Below are 26095 nucleotides of genomic sequence, written 5' to 3'. Positions count from 1 at the left end.
CCAAAGAATCTCTAAGTAACAATTCCAAAGGTGTGCTAGCATATTGAGTCCCACATCGGTAAATTATTAGGTCGGGCTTCATAAAAGCTTGCAGAGAATTTCATGAGTGACTAGTTCTTTTAAGTATAGTGACAAACTAAGTGGGACCACGATCTAGTGAGCATCATCTTGGTCTTTTGCCAAGTCTTTTTTAATTGCTGATAATTTTTTATTTCATATATAAATAGAAAAAGAAAACTACATTATTTTTTAGTTATATAAATCAGAGGTTGGGGGTGCCCTCTGTGGACATCCTGGGAATTTACAAGCTAGCTCTAGCAGCAGCTTAATTTTGAAGATTGCCCCAATCCAACCTGTGAGAGCATAGTTACACTTAATTTGTTTCTTTTTTTTTTCCTTGCTTGTTTTCACGTATGATATGCTCGATTGACATAAAACTCACGTGGGATAAATTGACAGATCGAACATGGAAGCTAAAGCTGCTCCTAGTGTAATTGCTAATCTGAAACTTCTTAACCATGATAACTACGAAGATTGGAGCTTCCGGATGCAAATCTACTTGTTGGCTGAAGATCTTTGGGACTTTGTCAATGACACCAATCAACCTCCAAGACGAGACGCTGAATTTAAGGTTTGGAGCAAACTTAATGCCAAGGCTTTACATGTAATTCAGAGTTCTTGTGGGGATGATACTTATTCTTTAATTCGGGGCATCTACGTGGCCAACGTTGCCTGGAATACTTTGGCAACAAAGTTGAAGCCAGCTGAAGCATCAAAAACCACAGGTACGTACGTACATATTTTCAGATTCCTCCTCTGAACCATAAGACTTGTGTGTATCAGAAATCACAAAAATTTTGTAAATGTTAACATCAAGCATTCCACTTTTCAGATGAGGAATCTGAACTTCACACCAACCACACCCTAATCAGTGGTGATGCTGGTGTAGAGGAAGACTCTACAATCGAAGTTCGAGTTGAAGGTATTGTGTCTTAATTCTCACAGAGACTTCTAGTCAATATTAGTTAAAAGAAACACTGTTTGTTTTTTTTCACAAATCATAGTTTAACACATATGTTAAATCCAAATCAAAATGATTTGTAATATTAAATCATAAACTTTCGTAGGACCTGAAGGCGATGCCAATGACTTGTACATGCCTTTCTTCCAAACTTTGTTAGACAATGATTGGGATGCTGCCATGGAGTATGCTAGGCAACATCCTGAGAAACTAAACGCGACCTTTGAACAATTCGACAATGGGACAGCTCTTCACTTCGTAGTCTCAAACGGGAGGTTTGATATTGCAAAAGAGTTGGTGCAGCTAATGAGCGAGGAAGACTTAGAAATACTAGACTCTATTGGTCGAACAGCTCTACATTTAGCTGTATTACATCGAGGAGATTCCCATGAAATAGTTAAGTGCATGGTTGAAAAGAACAAGAAATTACTTAGCATTCGTTTTAACAATGAAGAAATTGCAATTCCATTTGTCTTGGCGACTATAGAAGGAAGAGTAGCAATGTCTCAGTATCTCTATTCTGCCTCTCCACTGGAAACTCTGGAGGACCGTGTCTATGCCGGTGTAGTTATGTCTGCGTGTGTGTTGACAAGCCGATTTGGTAGGTATAAATAACCTTGTGTTTGTGCTGCACTTTAGCTCTCCTCTTTACCCAAAACCAAAGCAATTATTAAATAATTAATTACTAGCGGTGACTAAAATATGTTCCCGTACAATTTATTATTTTTTACAAATCTTTTTCCGCATAATTATATTGTTTTTCTCACTCCGCTATACAGATATTCTGTTGGATTTAGTTCAGCGCCATCCGAAGGCGGCTTTTACTGAAAACAGATCTAAAGTAAGCCCCTTTTCGCTTTTGGCTGGTATGCCTTCTTTTTTCTTAAGTACAAGCAAGCTCAAATTCTGGGAACGATGGATTTATGATGGTTAGTAATAAGAAAGCTCAAATTCTTTCTTAAGTTGCCTAATAAGATTAAAAAATTTCTTTAGACTACTGTGATTGTGGGATCATTGCAATAATACACTAAACCAAAGAAAAACAAACTCTAATAGATCAAAAGACATATATTGACTCTGACAGGATTATTGTTCCCAAACTATCCAAATTTGTTCTACTTCAGATCTTCATAAGAGTGTCGATTTTATTGTATTGTGTTCTTATCTTAATAGGTATGCACGTACCACCTACTCCTACTATCGATACCGAAAAAGAACCTACTATCGATGCCTTTAACGATGCTCCTACTAATGTTCAAAAACTAGAAGGCGATCAAGCTAATCAAAGGCATATCATTTGCCTCATTTGCACACGTACGTTGTCAGGAGTTCCATTTGGTTATTGTTAATGCTTACTTATTCCATATGGTGCTTCTAGAATAATTCACATCTTTATTATTCCATATAGTTATACATTCACATCTTTCTTCCATACATAGTATGCACCAATTCCAGTTTCACGCATGTAGTAGATATTTACTCATATTAATTCTTTATCAGCAGTCAGTTCCTACAAATCCTATATTCTCCTGTATCAGATTTTCAAAGAGAAATCATTTCTAATGACTTCCAGAGAAACATCACGAAAAGAAGCATTATATATTATCAGCCATAAGATGTCGTTATTCTTTTGGCTTCTTATTTTCAAATATGTCATAGCATATATCTAACCACCATATTTTCTGGAGAGCTTTTACGAACATGTTTGGATTTGCAATGCAGTTATGGGCTTATTATTCCGGAAGCTGGTAGTCGTAAATCTCTTTGAACTTGTGGGTATGCATCGCTACATCCACGTCCTTGTTTTTGCTTATTTTTCCCTTATTGTCAGTTCCTCCAAAAGTAACTGCTAATTTTTGTATTGTTTCATGTCAAACTTAGGAATCAATCGGATATATCGAATGAAAGAGATCCATGTCCGCGTTGATGAATTTCTACAGTGTGCAATGAAAACTATAAACCTTAAGCGACTGCAAAATACAAGCGCGCAAGTAGGACTCGCCATTGCAATAGAACTAGGGCATGTTGAGGTCATTACTCATTTATGTAGAGCAAATCCAAGCCTCGTCCACGACATCGAAATTGAACACCTAGAAAGCACCGTGTTTCAACTTGCCGTTGAGCACCGTCAAGAAAACATTTTTAGCCTCATTTATAAGTTTGATAAACATGGCCAACAAAGAATTCTAAGTGAAACAGATAATTGTAGAAATAATATGCTGCATTTGGTGGGAAATTTTTCTCAGCGCACACAGATTAATCATATTCGAGGTGCAGCTTTACAGATGCAGAGAGAACTACAATGGTTCAAGGTTAGAAATTTTCTGTATATGGTATATACGTACCTCCATATCTAACTTACTTTAACCTATGTGCTAACCTATATGATAAAAACTCACATTTTCTGCTTTAAGGTTATTTTTGGCGATAAGGGTTTCTAAGACTCTTTACTACTTTAGTGGGTATGCAAGTTTTGGTTTCTTCTTTTAGATGTGTTTGTAGTATTATAATTTTGGTATTCTATTACTCTTTTAGTAAACTATAATTAAGAAGGTAGCAAGTCTAGGTTATGACAATAGGGATAGAATATCTAAGGGCACCTAAGGGTAGAAAATATAGTAAAACAAAAAACATGTTAAGAAACAAAAACAAAATTACACACCCACATCATTAGTTTCTTCACTCAATAAAAAAAATTCATATTGTGTGAGACCGCTTCTCAAGTGGCTAGTAACAATAAATTTATATCTAAGAGAGTGTTTGATCTAGCTAGATGCAAATTTTATATTTCAAAAGCAATTTTCGAAAAATCAATTTGGAAAACTCATAGATGAAAAATGTGATGGTTTTCTCTTGAGGAAGAAGAAGAGAAAGTTAGCAAGAAACTTTCCAAAAACTTACCTCCAAAAGAGATGACTTTTACCCAAAAATTCATAGGTTAGAATAGTACACATAACAGCTGACAAAATTCACATAATAGGACAAAAAATTTGGTTAGGATCCAGCTGGAAACCAGTGAGCTAGAAATCTTACTAATGCATAGGTTAACTAGTCATGCGAAAGAAAGATGACTCATCATAATCTTAAGAAATTTAGTGAATGCAATATGATGCAATGCAGAAAATACATTTGTCAAACACAATGATTATCCAGATAAGAACACCTAGAGAAGTAATTCTTAATCTAAACGAAAGCTTGGGAAATTACAATAATTGTCTTATTACAATATTGTCAAGGGAAGCCAAAAGAAAAACACAAAATGCAAACACTTACACATTATACTTGCAAAAAGTTGTACAAATAGGAAAGCGATTAATCCTTTTAATATAATCAAAATCATTTTAATGTTTTTATACAAGACATTGTGTTCATATATTAGTTGAGTACTATTTCGCTTATTTTCTGAAATATTGTATGATGGGTCCAAGAAGTGCTTAGTGCCTTATAACCTTTTCAACACTATTAATTTTAAAACTTTAAACAATAATACCCTCTCTTTTTTGTGCCTTTGTTTTGGCAAAATGGGAAAACCAAGAAGAAATCGATCATAAGTGGTTTTATTTAATTACTGTCACTAGCATCCTATGTAGCTCAGATGAGTTTTGTTACCAGAATCTCAAAGCGCAAATGCTCAAAGATTTGTAAGAATTCTAAGTTTTTGCGAGATGAACTGCAGGAGTTGGAGAGCATTGTAGATCCTGTACATCGTGAAACTAAAAATCTGACAGATCGTATGACACCAAGGGCCCTATTTACCACGAAGCACAAGGAACTGGTGAAAGAGGGCGAAAAGTCAATGAAAGAAACAGCAACTTCTTGTACCGTTGTGGGTGCTCTCATTGTGACCATGATGTTTGCTGCAGCATTCACAGTTCCTGGGAAATAATGGAGATACCGGTCTTCCTATATTCTTGAATGAAAAGGTGTTCAAAACTTTTATAGTCTCAGACGCTATCTCCCTATTTTCTTCCACAACTTCAGTAATGACATTTCTGGGAATTCTCACATCACGTTATGCTGAAGATGATTTCCTCAAATCATTGCCCAGAAAAATGATATTAGGCCTTTTCACCCTTTTTATATCTATCGTCAGCATGATGATTGCTTTTTCTTCTGCCCTTTCCATTATGCTCGATGGAAAACCATCCATTGTCATACCAGTCATTTTGCTTTCCAGTATTCCAATTACCTCGTTCATATGGATGCAATTTCCCTTCCTTGTTGAGATATTTATTTCTACGTATCGAGCAGGGATCTTTAACAAGAATGTCGAACCTTGGCCTTAGATTCCTATGTTATCTTATGTTTATGTTCGATGTTGTTACTTTTTTCAAGAAGCTTGTAAAGAAAAGACAATGTATGTAATGTGCTTGTTGGATCCTACAGTACAATCCAATCCAATCCAATCGAACTTCAATTTCTATTATTTCGAGTTAGTTACACAAGCGCTCTGTATTTTTTTAAATTCGATATTCTATTATATTGAACGCAAATCCAGCAGTGTTTGGAGTCTTCGGACATGATTTACACAAACACTCATAATTAAACACACCAATCTGGCTAACCACAGTGGTTCTAACTCTGATTCTCTCTCTCCCTCGCTCAGAGATCGAAGTGTATCGATCCGTCAATGTGGTCCACGCTTCTGTAGCAGATTGACAATTGATTGTAGGTTTTACTTGGACAATTCTGTATATTTCTGATTTGTAATTTTTTTTTGTCATAACAACTACATGTGGCTAGATCCCTCGCCAAGGGGTACGTAGGTAGCCTGGGGTTTCACCGAGGTGCAGCCGCAAATTTAATTATTTTTTTGAATTGATTTCTATTTTGGTCCAAGTCTTTAAGAACTGCTTGCGTTTGTGCTTGGTTGGTAGTCTTTATATGCTGAAAGTTGAGAAGTTATTTTATTGTTTTTCTATAGGTTAAAAGTGTTGGAATCGTTCCAATTACAGCCGAATTTTTGGCAAGAGTCAAACGGTTTATCCTTTTAAATTGGGGTTACGTGTAGTAAAGTAAGTCCGACGTCGGATAGATGTCATACGGTAAGCAGGGTTTGTCACGAATTCCGAGAGGGAATCCAGGGCGGGTCCTATAAAATATATTAGTGGAAAGTTATACATATCATGTTGGCTTTTGCTTTTCCATCTCAACCACAAACACACGGCACATGCTCTAATCACACCTGCACTGCTTTGGCTGGTCATAATTGTTAGATATTAGATTAATATTAAATAATCAAGATAGAGAAAACAGAGTGCTTATTTCCTGGGTGGTTATCAAGGCATATCCCACATAGAGAGCTTCATGTGCTGATAACGTGTTGTAAAATAAATGGTATATGTGGAAATATTGAGTTGCACGTAAAGTAAATAAGACATAATATTTAACGAGATTCGGCCATGCCTACGTCCTCGGAGATTAGCAGTAGTAACTTTTCACTATGTAAAATAATAGGGCATAGTCTTTAGTGTTTACAATCTCACTGGCTCATTTATTTCTCTCTTTGCTCTCTCTTCTCACTCTTCCTCTTTCTTCCTTCTCTACTGGGGCTTTCTTTCTTTCTCACTTGGTGTGCTCTCATTCTTTTTCTGGAGAGATACATTCTCTATTGATGGTGGTGTCTGTTTATAGGCCAAAATATTGGCTGTTCACTCACAAGCCTTTGACTTCTCTCGAAAGTTTGGCAGACAAACATTATCATTTTTCTTCAATCAATTAGGTAGTGGTCTCTACCATTTTGGGCTCCATTCTTGACTTTACAACAATATATGCCTTTTGGCTCATTTTTTAAACCTTAGTTACATAATTAAGCAAGAACAATATAGGTCCTACCATGACCAGCACAAGCTCTGTCCTTTTCCAAAAAGCTTAAGGGGGTCTTAAGCTAGCTAGCCAGCTAGGTGCTTACCTTTCAAGTGTATAATGTTTTCGGATCCTAATCATACTGTGCATGGTAATTTGTACTTGGAAAATGACATGTAGGGTTGATTGTTGAATGCCCAAATAGTTTCAGGGTTGTTGTCCATTTAGATTTATGCATTTGTAAAGGCTTTTTATAAGTGATAACTTTTACAGGATAGACTGATTTTATGGATTTCAAATAATTAAATGACACCTTGCAGATATGTTTTAACCAAAACAAAGTTTAATGTCCTCTATACTCCAGAGAGATTATTGTGTATATGATTAATATCATTTGTCCCTTTGGTAGATATTTAGTTATATACTCATTCTTAACACTAATGATATAAATAAACTCAACACTATTTAATTTCTAAAAACAAACTTTAAATAAATAAATAAATAACCCCAAAAAATAACAGCTGACCCTATTGAATTTAATTTTAATTATTAAATTACTTTGATACCCTATTGAGTATTTTGAGTTTTTATTTTTTTATTTTTTGAGGTTTTGGAGTTGAGCTTGTTTTAAGAAATCGATAACAGTTTTATAATTTATAGAAAGTTCAAAGATTCTTTGTTATGTTGTCAATGGGTTTTGGATATGTTTCTAAAGTCCATTTCATGTGGGGTTTTTTTTTTTTTTTAATAATAATTTGGGCCCCTGTATTTGGTATAATAGTGAATCACCCAAACTATTTCCATACCTTTATAATTTCCTATATATATTTTTCTTTGAAAAATAATTTAGAATTAGTTTTAGCTAGACAAGAAAAGAAGGGAACCAATTGTAAGGCATGATCAATACAGCCAAGGAAACCAGAAAGAAGATTGCACAAAATCTTGCTTCTTGTATAAGCTAGCAACTTTGATTGCTGTCGGAATTATATTTAGGTATCATTAAATGATCCTCCGGATTGTCCTTGCAGCAGCACGAGAAATTAATCTTCCTGTGAGATCGGCTGGCAGACTAAGTAACTGCTGCTGTGATTCTGGTGGGAGCTGCCAAAGTATGAACATATAAAGTTGTAATCAGCACAAATGCAGAATGCAGTCCAAACATTAACAAAGTACAAAGAACTTGTAATCAGAAAAGAAAGATAATTTGCACATTATAAAAAGTACCAAGTGTATAAGGTTTAATCCGAGGTTTGATTCCCCACAAAAAAAAAAATTATATACTGATTGTGACAGAGAAAAGCTACAACCGGTAGAAAAGAATAAATAACAATTGCATATGGACAATAGGCACAGAAGATGCTTGCCATATATTACAGAAAAAAGATGGTTATTTCCCGATAGTGCATGCACCAAAACATCATCTAAGCAAACTTTCTAGCTCACAGGTCCCGACCCCATCTCAAGCACACCTCCTAGGCCCCTGCCCCCGCCCATTAAACCCCAAGTTTCAATCCTGGCTTCGCCACTGGTGATCAAAAGGTATAATCTGTTTCCCACACTGGTAGGAAACTTCTACAAGGACCACAAATTCCCACAAAATTCCCCAGTTCGTCTATGCAGAAGTGTCAACTTCTGACCAAAAGGTATAATCATCATTAAATTAATAAAAACATACATTGCTGGAAAATTTAAACAACTCTTCAACAACTGGACGACTAGTCAATTGCATAAATTAGGGCCAAATTCCTAGTCAAACCTATTCTGTGAAGACTACTCAGTTAATGCCACGAAATAACAACCATAGTTTCTAGGAATGCTGTCATAACCTTTTAAATCTGAAATCTTGAAGAGAAGTGAATGGCCATATGGATCCAAACACTACAGTTTTGGAAATCCCAAGCTACCAAGTACTCATTCCAGACTAGCATGCCAAAATATGTAATTGATAATGTTCAAACATAAATGTGCTCCTTACCTCAGGAATAACAGAAAGGATAGGTAGAATGTCTTGAATGGATGCAAGCTGATTGAATACTAATGATGCTTCCTCCGAGTTCTTTTGTTGATACTTGTATGGGATATCCTCTTTAATTACCTTCAAGGCCAAAGTTGAGAATTATCAGTAAATAGAAACATTAAGATTACACACAATCTGAAAAAGTTATATCCTTCACTACAATTGTACGTGACAATTAATAACAAAGCATAATACTTACACTATAAAATGAAATTATTGCAACAAACTCGCCTATACCGTAGAACATTTCAAGTCTCAAATGCAAGATAACTTTCTGATCATAGAAAACTAGGCGTCATCTTAAAATGTGATCTTCCATTTAATGAGGGTCCAATTCACAAATGGGTGGTTCTAGTAATCTTCCCCTTATTTATAAAATTTTTAATGCAAATTTACCCTTGACAAAACAAAATGAAGAGCAAACAATTTATATAGAAAAATATAAAAGACTTTCCATCTGCCATTCCTCTATACACTCCTGGCACCTCTATCAATGGTGCTGGAGGCAACAACCCCTCTGCATCCTCTAGCTTTCTGTGGCCAGGCCCTTTTTTTTAATGCCAAAAAATTAGGGGTAAAACAGTAACTTCATTACATGTTTCCATTTAAACGGAACTAACTGAGAAAATATGGGTGGTCCAAACTCTAAATAGAACCATCACCTTATTTATAACTGTCCACATCAAAAAAATTAAGAGGAAGAATGACTTCTTCAAAATGCAAAATTAAGCTTTCAAAGTGTTTAGTGTTCATGAACATGCAACTTGTCTTGCAAATACTTTCTCCATCTTTTCCAATCCAAAAAACTACTCTTCTTTGTCACAGGGATATCATCTCAGAGAATATTATTATTATAATTATTGAAATCATTTGAATGGCCACAACATTCACATTTGCGCAAAGCATATAAAGCCAAAGACTTTAAAGAAAAATAAAAACAAAACTTAAGAACCAATCAATGCACTTCCAATACTCAAAATTATACCTGTCAATATATATATTTTTGCAGTTTGTCACAAAAGAAAACTGTTTTGAAAACAAAAGAAACCATCGGTCCAAAAAAAGGAAAAAAGTGTCGCTAAATTCATTCAGATGAAAACAGAGATATACCAACCCAGACTCAACATACTTGCCAGTCATAGTTCTAAACTACTATGGGAAGGTTCACAGGAAAAGCCTAAGCCATACCACAACCAGGAAATCAAGCCCTTTATTTAGCCCTTTCAAAGAAATATTATGTGCATTTAGCCCTTTTGTCTTTCCCTCCCTTTATTCTTTACCACTGATATTATTCATCACAACGCCAAACAAGCTTAAACTCTTACTGCTTTGGAGTTTTCAATTCCTTGAAGCCCTGACAGCAACAGCAGAAGGCGATGTAGTGTTCTTAAGTTGATTTTGTCTTCATTGGTCATTGTTGAGAATGAAAAAGTAGAAGTGAATGGTACGCTTGCAGTTGCCAGAGTAGTAATAGAATCCAAGGTTGCCAGCCCAAGTGCATCCAATCCCTGAGTTCAATTGAGGAATCAAATAGAAAAGAAATACCAAAAACAATAATAAGAAGAGCAAGAATAATAACTACAATAATAACTACAACAACCGCATGCCCAAGACATTTTGACAAATTCAACCATATCTCTGATGCCATATGCAAAACTCAGGGATTACAATGACGAAATAGTTTACCTCTTTCATCAAGGCCAATCATTTAATCGTTTCAGGGGAATTAAACATGTGTCATAGGCTGGGCAACAGAAACGTTTTAGTTTGTGTAAACTGCAATCATTCAGCCATTTTCAAATTTTGAAATCCAGTGGACCTTGACAGGGAACATGTGATACACGTTTTTAATTCACAATCCAGATGTTGGGTTATAACTGTGTAACAATAGAGATCTATTCTATGAAGTTCATGCGTAAATATATCATTGAAGACTCATAGAGATCTGTTCTATGAAGTCCATGCGTAAATATATCAATGAAGACTCATTGTACCCCTAACATTCTAAGTGGTTTTGTGCCACACTGTAAAGGCATATTAAATTGAACACTGTATTAATTTATAAGTTGAAATTTGATAGTCCCCGATAAACAATAATCTTCTGTAGAACAAACTTCGTTCAATGTAAATAATTAACAATTCCATCTCTTATAGTCTTAAGATTTTTTTTTCTCATCAGCAAAATATATTTACGGGGAAACTAGTAATTCTATTATTTAATACATTTTATCCATCAAGGTTCAATTCTGTTTTTTTTTTTTTAATGAACTAGTGGAGGGGAAACCCCAACACAAAGAAACTACTCAAGGTTCAATTATTAACGGCTCTAATGTAAAGGTAAAACCTTCCAAACAAGACAAAATATGTTTCAGATATTAAAAAATACAGACTGCAGTTACATTTCTATTATGTTGGTTAATTAAAATTGTACTTTTCTACTATCACCATTCCTAATATGGGTTATAACTAAAATAACAAGCATAAGCACAATGATTCTACCTTTGCAAATTCTTGAAGAAGTATATCCCTCACAAATGCACCCTGAAATGACATTACAAATAAAGTAAGATTTGACTTTGATTTTATGATCTGGCTGCCCAGATTGAAGATGAAAAGGAAATAAGACACATGCAAATTCTTACCTTCTCTGCCAACATAAAAGAAAGGATTTGCTTGATAACTACCCTCTCATCTTCTTGTTTTCTTAATAAAGCCTTCTCTGTTCTGGCACGGAGGGCCTGCCACAAAAGAGTAATTAAAATTAATTCAATGACAACAACTGTACCGAAATTCGAGATAACTAAGATGTTAGTGTGAACTAAAAATGCATCACGTATCTAACTCACATTCCATTATCAATACATATTTCACAAGAAAAAGACCAGAGGGCATGCATCAAGAAAGAAATAGTTATTACCTCTGAAAGTAGAGACTCTAGACGATCAATTTTGAAAATGCCTTCCTGATAAGACAACATCTAGGAATCAAGATTGTGGTATGATGAAGAATATACAATGAGCGAAAAAATAGAAAGAAACAGTACTACTCCTCATATAGAAAAAAATTAAAAAATTGTATTGGAGCTTTACCTCATAAAGAAGGGCACGCAGGGAAGACTTGAGCTCTGGTGAGCTATCAGTTAGTACTTTTCTAGCAATCCATGGATACGTACTACCTAAAACTTTGTAATCTGGGTTGGCGCCGATGGCAACGCCTTCCAATACAGCAAGGCTTAGAGCCATAAACAAACGTATTAGAAGACAATAGATAGCACAAGTATTTAACATTTGGCAGAAACTAAATTGATGGAAAGTTCTAAGAATTTTCAGATTTAACATTAGATGATGCTAGACTAATTGTCTTCTTAGTAAATTGTCTCGTGGAAAGCCTAGAGATGTGCAGTTTTGGTTTCTATATAATTGTTTGGTTGGAAAGACATAACAAGTTCTTTGATGATAAGGTTAAGTAAGCGGAAGTAAGTGGATTTCATGTGTGACGGAATTAGTTTTTTACATTCTCTTTGGGTGTCATTTTCAAAGGACTAACCAGGTAATAAATATTATTTAACAAATTGAGGAGCCATATACGAATAAACAAAATATCAAATATAATTAACAGTACATGAGGTTCATTTTATATTTTTGGAAACACAAAACTACCTTCGAATGACAAGAGAAAAATAAGAAGGTATACGGAATTTGAACTTGTACCTGCAACAAACAAAGAAAATATCAGACAATTCATTGATGAACAATTATATATAAAGCTCAAGAGAGTGAACATGTCAACTTCAATATAGCAGTACATACTTCCAATCTTCAGGAAATGTGAACGAGAAGTGAAAATATATGCACACTTTCCATGTGGAAAAAGTTAAAATGCAAACGATCATCAAGTGGTTTGATATAAGACAGATTTCTTGGGTATCAAAAGAAGAGAAATAGACGACATAATGTTTAACGTGACCTGGCACAACAGTGACTGCACCAATAATATGAGAGAAATTCCACGAAGACAATTATTACAAAAATTGCTTTATAAGTTTAATTTAAACTTACATTTTTCATACATTGAAAACCCCTAATAGAGCTGTGTCTTCATCCTAGTGTGGGTGAAAAGCAACAGTCTTATGGACTTGGGAGGACTTTGTTTCCCAAGAAGCGAAGGAAAAATATGAGGAAGATGATAATGATGATTACGATGAGCTTGAAGATGTGGATGCCACTGAAATTGATTTTTCATTTAATGTTGTGGATGAGGGAATATAAGCCATGAAATTGTGAAATCAATGGCCTAAAAATATATGATGAATCCACACAAGATCTAGCATTGGCAGCCTTAAAACGTTAACTGAGAAACAAAGGATGGCGGCACATTAAGGTTTGCAAATTTATAAATCTTATCTTCCAAGTGGATCAAAATGAAACAGGAAACAACTTACATGGTGGTTCCTAAGTCTCCTAAGAGGTCTCCAAAGCTAATATTTCGCACTCCTTTGGCAACAGCATTCTGAAAGACACCTACAGACACAAACAATGCTGGTGGCGTCAGACCAGTTAATGGAGCCCTTCCACAGAAAGAATTCCCGACTTTTAATTACAAGACATCAGACAAACTAAGTCCTTAGGTTCATCTAAACACAAAGAGGAACCTGTTAAAGCCTTTGTAACAGCTTCCTTGTCTGCAGTTGGTGGAATAAGCCTGCAGAGTTTGTAAAAGAATTAACAAAATAACTTCCAGCAATGTCAATTAACATAACTTGTGCATCAACTGAAAGAAATGGAAAACATGATACCCAAGAGTAACAAAGTCCTTAGCCAAAGCACCAAAATCACGGTTTACAAGATGGAGGCAAGCTTCAATGAATCCATTGCGGAGTTCTTGTTTAAATTCACCCATCATACCAAAATCTGGTTGTGGAACCATGTAAGTTAATAGAGGTTAATAAAATAAATCAACACATTAATTGGAATTCAACCCATTAAGCAGCAAAGAGTAAATTTATCTCCATCGTGTCTTTGTGGCGTCTTTTCTTTCTTATATTGAACTATATAAATCTTTGTTCACGATCAAATTTGAACAGTCCACCAGTTCCAATTTGGATATAAATATCTATACAAATCTTTGTTCAACGCCGCTTCTATTTAATATCTAGATGGGCCTATTTTTAATAAACCTCATTACTTGAAACTTTATATTTTGGCAATCTTGCTCTAATTCCCTTATTTTGTTGTATTTTTTTGGTGGCTTTCTTTTGTTTTGCAGACACGTTCCTTTCGTCCACTGTCCTTCATAAGTTATTCTCTCCAATCACCAGAGCAACTAGCATTTATTATCCCTCAACCACACATTCACATATGTTATGTACAAACAAAATGTCAAGTTAACCTCACACGTGAGCAAGGCTAGTACCTAAATAGGCAAGTTTCCCATCATATGTACGAAGAAGGTTTCCAGGGTGTGGATCTGCATGATAGAATCCATATTCCAGAAGTTGATTGAATGAGCAGTAAGTCCCAACCTATTCAGCACCAAGAAGCAGGCATTTTATTAAGCTTTTCGGCAAGGTAAAAATTAAACATAAAAAGTAAAGAGTTCAACAGGTCAATTTTTGAGGATGTATGAAACTGAAATTAGTTTAGCGCATGACCTCAACCATGTAAAGATCATTTACTTCTGACAGCTTCTGCCCCTAGAATACAAGTAAACAGAGAAAATATAAGCAGAAACATACAGACATACTAAACGGCACATAAAAATACATCTTCAAGAACAGTAATTTCTATTTCCTAGTACTTAAGTCATATATATCCACCTATATCCACCACTTTCAATTCTTATGATTTAAGTGCGCAACAAATTACAAACAATTTTTAATCTTGTTTAGTTGCAATATCTCATACACCTTTCAGTTCTATCTTGGGTCTAATTGGAATTCTGATTATCACATTTGTGCACTCCAATTAAATGTGATAATTAAAGGAGAATGGTCAGAAAGCCACTGGAAGTTGTTCTTTATAGAGCTGGTCCCATAGCATGTTATAAACAAAACCAAGACAAATGCAATAGCAAATACCTCCACCCATTCCATCACAAGCACCCTACGAGTTGTGTAATCCAGATACATTTCTGGAACCAAAACATCAGGTATACCACCATATAGCTGTCTGATGAAGTGCAGAGGACCACAGTTAGAACATTAATTTTGTAATCAAGTTCAATGTGAAACATGAACCTCATAACAATTGGAAAAGGATATAAAGTTATCAATGACGTGAAAGAAAACGGGAGGTGATACATTGAAATTTAATGATAATACAGTGCCCTATAGGCAGAAAGCATGTCAAACTATGGTAAGGTCAAAGTCAAAGAATGTTACTGCAAATGAAACAAGTTGTTATCTTTAAACTTCAAAGGATATGCCAGAGACTGAAAAGAGGTACCTTCCATTAGGTAACTAATAAACTTAGGCCTTCAATGAAATAAAATAGAAAGCATCATTTATGTAAGGAAAAGCAAGAGAATCTTATTGGGGAGAGAGAGAGAGAGATAGGACAAATAGGCTATAATTTGACATGTGAGGTAGTATAAATTTAAGATTGATCTCCGAGTCCCATCTACCCAAGTACCAAGTATTTAGGATCGCCCACCATGTAAGAATATAGCAGAAGAACCAACTCTGATACCAAAACTGATGTAGTAGAAGAATGAGTTAAAGGAATATAAGAGAGATCCAGACTCACTCCAGCCTATGGAATCCCACCAAATGTTTACTGGAATCACTACAATAGAAATTAGAAAAATTACGGAACCGCACCAGCCTTGGAGTCACTCCGAGTCAACCCATACTTTTCAAACGAACAGGAAATCACAAGAACTTTCTCTAACTTTTACTAAAGCTTGCTAAGTGCCCCTTTTATAGGCTCATTGGTACATAAATCTGAAAAAAGCCACATTAATACACTTTGAAATTCGAAAAACATAATCTATCGCACTTAATACACTAATCATGTGACGTCAATGAACCTCAAATGTATGTATAAATTGCATTTATTACACAAAAATTCTAAAAACATAATCTATCCCACCTACTACACTAATCATGTGAATTCAATGAACCCCAAATGTATGTGTAAATTGCACTTATTACACAAAAGAGTACACTCATAATTATGTGCTTGTTCTTGGATGGGCTTTATTTACTATCCTTTGAACTTAGTTCCTACAACACTATCAATCATTAAGATTACGTAAGTTTTGAATCCCTCCACTTACCTGAATTTGAGACCATTATTCGCTTCTGTCCTGTAGTCCATCTCCTGCATTCAATGTGATTTACCTGTATTCAATTTGAAGTTCTAAGAATAAACCTTATACAACCAAAAAGGATATCTTAGATAACAGAAAGATGTTCAGGGAATTAAAAAAAGGAAAGGAAATGTAAGCAAGTAGGCATAATAACACATGACAAACAAGGTATCACATTCAAGGGATGCTGCCGAAAATTTCAGTGCAGTCCAGACAAATTTTTCACATGATGCAAATTTGTCCATTCATGCTAATAATGTCACTGCAGCATGTTTCTGGCAAGAGTATATTTGTAGTTGAATCATGAGTTTTGAAGATGTTAAGAGCATAAAAATAATGCCTATCTTCTTTTCAGAATGATAATAATAATAATAATGCTTAACCCACATTCCAACAGCTTAAGCTTTTGAAAAAATGGTAAACTCAAATATCATGTCCGAGTGCAAGATCCTGAGTTCACATCGATAAAACTGCAATCTCACAATTTACACTGAGTTCCACATTTTGGGCCCTCTAGAGGTGAGAGAGACCCACACATGATAGGGGCGTTAGAATATAAAAATAACACGTGGTCCACGTTCTAATTGTCATAGTTTGAAAATATTAATTTGCCACATTCTAACAGTTAATCTTTAGGAAATAGTGGTAAACCAAGAAAAGTTATCCAAAGACATCCATTAATTGTGTATGCTAAAGTCACTTCAATGAGAAAGCATATAAACAAAAACAAAGAGGAAAAAAGAAAATAAAAATCCTTGTTCAGTATCTGGTTGCTAGTATACTTTATTTTTCTTTTTCATGTCTTTTGATCAGATGTCAACAGTGATAACATATACTTTGAAACATCAAAGTCCATAAGGTGCATAAAGGGATAAATACATACCCGAAAGAGACTTGATGCCCATTCATCAACAACTGCCTGCATGTGAAGGTCATGTATATGTTATAAAAATCAAAAAGGCATAAAAGAAAAATATAAAGAAAAGATATGCACATACACAGAGCGACCATACATTGATATGTACTAATGTTTCTCATAGACAGAGCTCATAGAATAACTCTGGGATGAGTGCATAAATTTTCTTCTCATTCACACTAACTAGAGGTGGTGCAATACTAGGTTACATGCTGCAACATTACCTGAAGATCAGTGTTTAATTTTCTTATTCTCCTAAGTAGACCTGCTAGGAAACGCAAGATCAATATGTCTAAGGAAATAGCAGCTTGTACACCCGGCCTTTGCACTTTGACTGCAACAACCTGTCCTGTACGACGAAGCCTAGCTTGATAAACCTAACATCAGAGAGAGAGATGAATTTGGACTGTCAAGATAAAAAAGGATGCCGAAAGTTAAGTTACATGGTCAGGAACAAAGCATAAACAAATAAGACCTGTCCAAGGGAAGCCGCAGCTACAGGTTCGAGTGAGATCTCTGAAAAAACCTCTTCTATTGGTAAACCTAGTTCTTGTTCTATTGTATTTATAGCAACTTCTGTAGAAAATGGAGATATTCGATCTTGCAACAGTGAGAGCTCATCCAAATATGATGGTGGTATCAAGTCCTTAAAAAGAAAAAAGAAAAAATTAATAGGATAACCAAAGCAACGGCTGAGGTAGACACAGAAATCTTACATTTTGGAAAAGAACAAACTAAATTTTATGACTATCTTTTACTCTGTTATTTTTCCAGTAAAATATTTGAAGTACTTCACTGTAAGTTGGGTGGTGCCAGTCAACTTGTTAGCAAGGAAACAATGAGATTTAAACATCCACTGATAAGACACAAAATGGCAATTGTTTCTTCAACGATTTTCAATTACCAATCCGGTGCTAAGAGATGACACTCTTTCCTGGATAAGTGGCACTATTGAATTCCAGAACTTCATTTGAAAACAATGCAAATATTTCGACAACTAATAATACTACAGCATCCAATGTATAAGGATTCATAAATTTCTCAGAGATTTCAGAGTATTAATCAAGAATATCTATAAGAATTAACAATTAGTTTGGCAACCAGTTTAACATGTCTGAAGAGAACACCAAGGCATTCCAAAATATCCAAAAATACACTTGAAGCCTTGAAGACATTAATTTTGGGAAAGTGCACTATATAAATTAAAAAGTGAGGGCAGAACATCCCAATGCATATATGTAACTCTGCACAGCTGCATGCCATGAATACGTAGAGTTATTGAACCAAGGTAAGAAGACAACTTTCAAAAAAAAAAAAAAAAAACCACTTCATCTTTCACTACTACATTAATGCAGACGAAGTGAAAACAAGAACAAAAACTCCAGAATTCACTAAAAACTGACAAAAAGGTAGAAGGCCCCTCCTAATTGAATAAAGATTCCACCAGGAATGACTAATGACTAATGAGCACTAGTCAGACTCTTACACAAGCAATAGCCAAAAGTGTGGACAGACATTATAGTACATGCACGGAATGCTTTCAGCATAAAAATAGGAATGTAGTTTGGGACTATCAATACCCAACTAGAGAAATATGCACAAACCATCATATTTTGATGACTGAAATGTCCTGACGTCAGAAAACCTTTAATTTCTTTTTTTTCTTTTTTAAGGAAGAGCACGCTTTAATCAGAAAGATTCAACTTACAGGTCGAGATGAGATGGCCTGAGCAATTTTGACATATGCCTATAAGATTGAAAAAAATAATAATAATAATAATTAATTAACAACTAGCTTAACCACAAAACAAAAATACAAATAATCAACAATTGTAAGCAATTCAATAATGAAATACATAAAAAGAGAGAAGCAAGCATAACGCACCGGTCCAAGTTGCAGCAGTACTTGCCGAAGCTCTGCAGCTCTGACCTGCAAGCAAACGTATTTTTAATAAATCCCCAAAAGTTTCGCAATTTCATTTCAGAACAGAGCAGAAGTAAAGATTGACCTCGAACATTTGGTCAGAGCGCTCCATTAGGTTATCAATGTAGCGAAACGCGAACCACTTTCCGAAGGTGAGACCAGTCTGGAAGAGCCGGCGAAGAAGAATCAGCGGCCTCCGCCTGTAAATGGCGCGGATTTTGGAGATGTCATAGTTTTCTATGGAGTTGGCATCGGAGTCACTGAGCTCGAAGAGGTAGCCCGACTTATTTGTGAAGGCGTCAACTTCGACGACGTCGTTTCCGGCGGCGCATCGGACAAGAGAGCGGCGACGACGAGGACGGGGGCGAGGGGAGGAGGAGGAAGAGAATAATCGGAGGTGTTTGGGTGTGGCAGTGGAAAGGAAGGAGGAGGAGAGAGGAGGTGAGGGAAGGCGAAGAAGCATTGTGTTTTGGAGGGGAAGTGAAGAAGTGAAGGAGAAATGTGAATATGGGAATTGGAATTTGAAAGGAGGTGTTTGTTGAATTTCAACCATTCATGTCATGCAAGTAATGCTCATGCTTTGTGTATGAACGAATGTTTAGTGTTGTTGTCTCGTCTCCAAGTGAACGTTGCTTTTGCGTGGCCGTTTTGGTTTTTTAGATGAGGGTCTTTTTGTGGTCCATAACCCATAATCTCAAAACTCTGTAAGAGAAAAACAAAATAAGGGGGTGTAGTCAATTAAGAGTTTAAAAGAGTCCAAAAGTCTAGGTATATTTAATTAAGATTTTAATCCTTCGTTTGGATGAGGGAAAATAACTTAAAATTTAGCTAAAAGTCAGGAATTGAACAGGAGAAACTGATATTCCCTTGTTTGGCAACTTAAGCATAGAATTTATTAAATGATAAAGGGGGAGAAAATTGTGGAAATTGGGGCATCAAATTTTCGAGTTTAATTTCCACCAATATAGGCTCATTTCAAAATTTTCATGGTGCCATCTACAAAATTGACATACATAAATCCAAACACTGAAATCTTTAATTGCTATAAATTGAAATGATGGAAATCTAAATTTTGTCATTTTAGAATTCCACGTAATTTTCAATAACTTCATCCAAGCAGAGGAGTTTGTAAAATTTGGTTGTATTCAATTTAGATTTTTATTAATTTTTAAAAAATACATCGAAATCTAGGTGTATTCAAAAAGTTATTTATTTTGAAGAAATTAATTATTTGCCCAATTTCGTTAGAATTTAAAGTAGTAAGTATAAATAGAAAAGGCCCTAACAACCCTAGAAACTTTGAACATGCTTTCCAGAACATGTGTTTTTGTCAAGTAGAGGAAAAAAATTTCTTCTTTTTCTACGCTTTCATATATGTATGATCTTTGATACCCTGTCGTATGGTTGATAGTCTTTGAATAGTTGTTGTCGCTGTACATATATCCATGTACAGAAGCATCCCAATTATTTTTTCTACTTTTCCTTCTTCTGTTTTTATTTTTTTATTTTGGTTGTGGATAACCATGGCGTCGTTTTCTGTATAGTATATATACGATGGCAAACCATGGCTAGATATATAGGTTACGAATTACGAACTAGGTATATATATATTGTACATAAAAACAAATACCGAATAACAACAACTAATAAATAATATAAAGATGGAAAGGGCATAACCAAAAAAAAAGGGAATGCTTACTGTATGAAATAATGTACAGAAAACGACGCCATGGTTTGCTCACTCTCTCTCTCTCTCTCTCTCTCTCTCTCTATATATATATATATAGCAACAAATATATATAATATTGCCCTTCTTTATCAATCTACAATGTGTGTATATATAGTCCACGCCAAAAGCTAAAAATAATCTTCTTCTTTTTTTTTTCTTATTAACTAATTAAAGATTGCATGTATTATTTAGTAACATTATAAATGAGAGATTCACAACAAGGAAAAGGAAAAAAACACCTCATAATCCATGAACCTCAAAAGAGAGCATTATATTGTTAGAACTAATGGATGATGCTGCCAACCGTGGATGACGCAATTCTAATGGTTTGCTAAGCAAGCAAATAGTAGAAAGCAAGATACTTCATGTTCCTAATGAAAAATGCGTTCCTGAAAATGTTACCTGAAGAGCGCTCAGAATGGATACTATACAAAACATATGTTCTTTTTTAATTTTCTTTTGATGTATAATGTTTGAACATTGTGCATTTGTAAAGGTACTTTTCTATTTTGAAAATCTGGAAAAACAATAAACATCCCAAAAAAAAAAAAACCCTTTAGAAATCTACTCAACTCTTTTAAAATCTATTATAAAACTCTAACAAACACCATTCAAATCAATTCAGGAATTCAGTCAAACTCTATGTGGAGTTTATACAAATCAATTGAAATATATTGAACTCTATAAACTTAATAACTCCATTGAACTCTTTTAAAATCTTAACTGAATACACCCTCCTAAAAAAGAAAATATTCATAGTTGGCATCACACCCGGTCAGATCGCACAAATCAACCGATTTTAACTATACAAATTTATAAATAAACCAAATCCTAGACATGTATTTATAAAAAAACCCAAGCACTATTTAAACATAGAAACACACCCAAAATCAACCCCAAAGTCAACTTTTTGGGTGTGTTTATAAATGGATTTTGAGTGTGTGTAATGATGGGTTTTGGGTGTGTTTATATGTTTAAATAGTGCTTGGGTTTTTTTATAATTTCAACCCCCATTTTGGGTGTTTTAGTGAAACTCCCTTTTAACTATAAGTGACGGTTTGATTTGGTTGATTTTGTATTTGGTTTGAGAATGACATGTTCTCTATAAACAAGGCCAGTCCATTGATTTTGGATAAATAAAAAAATGAGACCTTTTATGTTCAATATTTACCTTATTTTGAACAAAAATTGAAATTAAAAATTTCAAGCTTAGGTGTTAAGTTTGTTTGTTGTTGGGGTCTTTTTCAGTCAGAAGGCTTATCCGGGTTTGTTGATTCTTTAACTGCCTTAGAGTGGTGAATCAAGCCTTCGTTGCCCCTTTTTCTCAGTTAGCGAGAACTAGGCCCAAAGTATCCCGAGTGAGAAACAAGTCCCAGGGAGTACTTTGTTCTTTTTCCAACAACTACGTGTTTTGTGCGGATGTTTCTGGCAACTTGACGAAGAGTTGAAGATGGTGCATTGATGTTACACAGACTTGGCATGAGAGTTTGCTTTGTGAATTAAGGTACTACTAGACTTGGCATGAGAGGTTAGGTGTTCAGGTATGGGATGGAGATTTTTTTAGAGAGAGAGAGAGAGAGAGATGGGTGGCGTGAGTAGATTTCCAGCAACTTGACGAAAGCTTTGTCAACTCTTGGGTGGCTTGCCAGAAGAGAAAAAGGGGAAGAAATGGGATAACATAGCTTGAAATCGAAGGGTTCTAGAGGTGAGTGGTGATGCTTGCTCTCTCTGGATGTGTTTATGGGAGGGAGAGGAAGAATATGGAAGAATACGAATTAAGATTGAAGCTTCCAGCAATGAGTAAGGATGTTGCTTGCTCTAGCTGAGTTGAAGATGACTTGCTGATGTTGATTTGAGATTATATGAGCTTGGCATGAGAGCTTGGAGTATGGGACCTAAAGACCCACAAGTTTAGCAAATGAGAATGCTTGTGCTTGGGTTGGTGTTTGATATACTTGAGTTTGGGTATTGAGAATTTATTGTTTGAAGCTATGGCAAATGTGGTTTGATTGTTTGGTTGTGATGGTTGTTGGGATGCTTATAGCAGTCAAATGAATGGGGTTTCAAAGAGCATGGTTGAGGAAAGAAAAGCTTAAGACTTTGAAGGGTATGGTGTGTGTGACAATGATTCTAGAGAAATTTATGAGTTCTAGAGGTGGGAGGATAAAAGGGAAAGCTTGAGGCTTGAAAGCTATGGTGTTTATAGCTTGGAAGGAAGGAAAAGCTTGGAGTTATGCTTAGTGAGGCTTTATGGAGAAGATGATGGATTTCAAGGGTGAGAAAGTAGAAGACATGGTTGTGATGGCTGTTGGAATGCTTGCAACGACTGAATTGAGAAAGGAAAGTGGTCTGTGGTTCTGAAGGGGTTGATGGCTGCTTTGGGATGCTTGTAGCCGCAGAGTCAGGGAATGTTGGCTGAAGAAAAATTGGTGCCCTTTGCTTGAGCCATGAATGCCAATTTATAGAGGGTGAGGGTTTTCCTTTATTTCCAATAGGTAAAGGGAGATGCTGGAACCATCCTATTTCCAGTGGTTAAAAGGAAGCACTGAGGCATGCTATTTTCCAACAGGTGAAGCTAGGTACTATAAACTGATTATTTCCTATGAGTAAAAGGAAGTGCTGGAGACTGCTTGTTTCTAGTGGATGAAGCCAGACATTTGAAAAATGACTATTTCCTATGGGTAAAAGGAAGTGCTTGATATCTCATTTGCTCACCCACATTGGAGAACTCTAAGTAATGGGCTTGGACTTTGGTGCTCCTAAGTAATTAGCCCAAAGTCTCCATTATCCAAGAGCTTCCGTAGGCCTTGTGGACCTTCGTAACCTTCCACACCACAATCTCTTATGCAAGCCCCGTAAACCTCATGACTTGGGTTTATGTGAACTTGATAAGTGATTGGCATGGAAAAATGTATTATTAGTGGCATGTGCACTATTTCTATATTTATTTAATGAATTAAATCTCAAAATACAGCTTGGATTAATGCATGACCGACATTATATGTTAGTATTGGGCTTTAAATGTCTTTGGGCTTCCAGTGATTTTTTGGGCCTCAACATTTGTTTATGTAAAATAGGTCCATTATATAAAAAGTAAAGAAAAAAATCCAAAATTTTTTAGAATCAAGCCCAAAAAGCATCACTTACAAACATAAAAGACATATTTTGCTAGTGTATCTCTTGAGCTAAAAAGTGTTACAGAAGGCTCCATTTTTTTTTGGGGGCCTTGCATTGTTGTCCGGCCGTCTGATTAAAAATGGACAAAACTATTGTAACTGATTAAGAATGAGTTAGATCGGTTAATTTTGGACGGATTAAATTGGATCATGAACTTGAACACCGTACATGAGTTTTAGCTTTTAGAATGTTAGTGATTTCGAAATTAGAAAATGGTGCATCTTCGTGCCGAATGATAACAGACTCTAGAATCGGACAAGTAACTACTAGCTAAATTATTAACCAAATCGCCAACAATTGGCTGGATTTGTCTTTCCTTTTTTACTTGTCACCGGATTTCTCTGAGATAAGTTTCATGCTTTCATGTAGTTGATTTGGTGTTTATTTATTGTTGTTGGAGAAGGGTTTTAAGTTTGAGGTGGTATATGCTATTCCGAAGCCTTCAACATAGGCTGAGTTTCAGGTGCCAAGAATTTATTGTATTTTACTTTATGATGGATTCTTTGCAATTCAGTAAGCGTGACACAAAAAAACAAAGTTCGTAGTAGATGGAAAATAGCCTCAATTCACCGATACTTCGTGCAGAAGCTCGAGGATCTCGAGTGCAGAGTAACTACAAACCCTTGTACAAACTTATACTTACGTTTCTAGGATACACATGATACACCAGCATAAAATACAACACGCTCGAAAAAAAAAAAAAAAAACCTTGATCCTTTTCGACTATAAAGAAAGCCCTTAATTCTACAAGAGAGCTCACTGGGCCACATCGATGGTTCTAACATCTTTTGGGTTCTGCTCTGCGTCCTTCTTCGGAACTGTCACCTTCAGCACCCCGTTTTCGAGTCCGCATTTGATCTTATCCGAGTCAGCATTCTTGGGCAGCCACAACCGCCTCACGAAACTGCCAAGCCGCCTCTCCACGCGGTGCCACTTGTCGTCAGTCTTCTCCTGCTCCTGAACCCTCTGCCCGCTTATTTGCAACATGTTGCCGTCCTCCACGTGGACCTTCACGTCCTCTTTTTTCACTCCTGAAATTGGAGCACAATCGTAACAGGTCTAGTATAGTATTTGCGAACTCACACCACGGCGACACTAATGCACACAACCCTACTGCACAACCCACTGTAGCAGTTTCTTTTTCTTTCATATTTTTCTAGCATACATATGCACCAATTTTCTACTCTTTCAACATTTACAAACCGAAAAAAAAAAAAAAAAACAAGATAGATATAGAGAGAGAAATACTTTAACTTGAGATTAGGGAAACAGATTTATATCACAAGCAAAATATTTATTGTGAAAAAAAATAGAGCATTTACCAAAAAATTAAAAAAAGAGAGAAGAATTTACATAGGAAAGTACTAATACAGCTAAAATTGGATAAATTTTTGTGAAAAGCAAACGACTTTATAATCAAAAGTTGCTTTTGTAGCTTCTGATGGTGTTTGGCAAATCGCAAATAAACCCTAAAAGTTAGGTTTTTTTTTTTTTATAACAGAAGCACTCCCCTAATAATACGGATGATAATGGATAATCTAGAAAACCTAATTACATGAGAGAGAGAGAGAGAGAGAGAGAGAGAGAGAGAGAGAGAGAGAGGAATGTCATATATATGTTGATTTATAGAAACTACAAACCAGGAAGATCAGCAACAAAGATGTGAGCGTTGTCGGTCTCACGCCAATCAACATGAGCATTAGCGACAGCAGAGGTTTCATCACCGCCGCCTTGTAGTTCCCAGTCAGATATTCCTAATCCTACGCCGAAAGGGTCCCACACTTCAGACCCAAACCACGGCTCAATCCACCCTCCTCCTCCTCCTCTAGGCCTTCCTCGCCACGGCCCCAACATATATGCTTCAGAACGACGACGTTCTTAACCCTCCCTTCACCAAATTTGAATATTGACTGGATTTCTTACACTCTTTGCTGAAGAAGCTCAAATAATTAGGATATTATTTTTAGTAATTTATCTGAAGGAGCTCAACATGTGGAGATTATGGGCATGCATAGGTGTCACAATGTCCTTCCTAGCGGTGTGATGTTGGTGCCACTTGTTTTTTAACATTGCCACGTGCTTCTTCTTCTCTTGCCACGTGTGAGAAAAAAATTGTTAACAAAATAATTAAACTATTTCTTTTTCTCGCAGGAAAAAAAATAAAAAAGAAAACACCTTTTCCATACCAACTTGCATGA

The 26095-nt window shown here is 35.6% G+C and overlaps 3 protein-coding genes across 6 annotated transcripts; 1 reads left to right on the top strand and 2 right to left on the bottom strand.

Moving 5' to 3' along the window:
* Positions 1-252: 252 nt before the first annotated feature.
* LOC103336149 (uncharacterized) lies at positions 253-5418 on the top strand. Its single transcript, XM_089054465.1, is given in 10 exon segments — positions 253-355; positions 460-785; positions 893-982; positions 1128-1622; positions 1801-1950; positions 2195-2335; positions 2744-2797; positions 2903-3333; positions 4698-4897; positions 4899-5418. Coding segments are annotated over 9 exon segments (2289 nt in total). The 5' UTR covers positions 253-355; positions 460-466; the 3' UTR covers positions 5308-5418.
* A 2235-nt stretch (positions 5419-7653) lies between these two features.
* LOC103336150 (putative aarF domain-containing protein kinase At1g71810, chloroplastic) lies at positions 7654-19608 on the bottom strand. Of its 4 annotated transcripts, XM_008239180.3 has the most exons (21): positions 19077-19607; positions 18953-18997; positions 18776-18814; positions 17543-17713; positions 17292-17444; positions 17035-17070; positions 16119-16162; positions 14920-15010; positions 14494-14535; positions 14256-14364; positions 13639-13753; positions 13495-13544; positions 13285-13363; positions 12503-12553; positions 11933-12074; positions 11761-11805; positions 11486-11581; positions 11343-11384; positions 10169-10351; positions 8802-8921; positions 7654-7927 (listed from the first exon to the last, which is right to left on the bottom strand). In XM_008239180.3, exons 1-21 carry the CDS (start codon positions 19542-19544, stop codon positions 7826-7828), a joined length of 2223 nt encoding a protein of 740 aa, XP_008237402.2. In that variant the 5' UTR covers positions 19545-19607; the 3' UTR covers positions 7654-7825. The 4 variants fall into 4 exon arrangements, with proteins under 4 accessions (XP_008237402.2, XP_016650967.2, XP_088910589.1 ...); XM_016795481.2 differs by lacking the exon at positions 18776-18814 and having other exon boundaries at positions 19077-19608; XM_089054463.1 differs by lacking the exon at positions 17292-17444 and having other exon boundaries at positions 19077-19606.
* A 5045-nt stretch (positions 19609-24653) lies between these two features.
* Positions 24654-25751, bottom strand: LOC148915731 (16.9 kDa class I heat shock protein 1-like). Its single transcript, XM_089054170.1, has 2 exons — positions 25538-25751; positions 24654-24928 (listed from the first exon to the last, which is right to left on the bottom strand). Exons 1-2 carry the CDS (start codon positions 25749-25751, stop codon positions 24654-24656), a joined length of 489 nt encoding a protein of 162 aa, XP_088910296.1.
* Positions 25752-26095: the final 344 nt, after the last annotated feature.

This window comes from Prunus mume, linkage group LG6 (assembly GCF_029339155.1).
Source record: "Prunus mume cultivar Tortuosa linkage group LG6, ASM2933915v1, whole genome shotgun sequence".
Taxonomy (NCBI): domain Eukaryota; kingdom Viridiplantae; phylum Streptophyta; class Magnoliopsida; order Rosales; family Rosaceae; genus Prunus; species Prunus mume.
The sequence above is the reverse complement of the archived record's forward strand: the minus strand, read 5'-3'. Positions and strand labels throughout refer to the sequence as shown.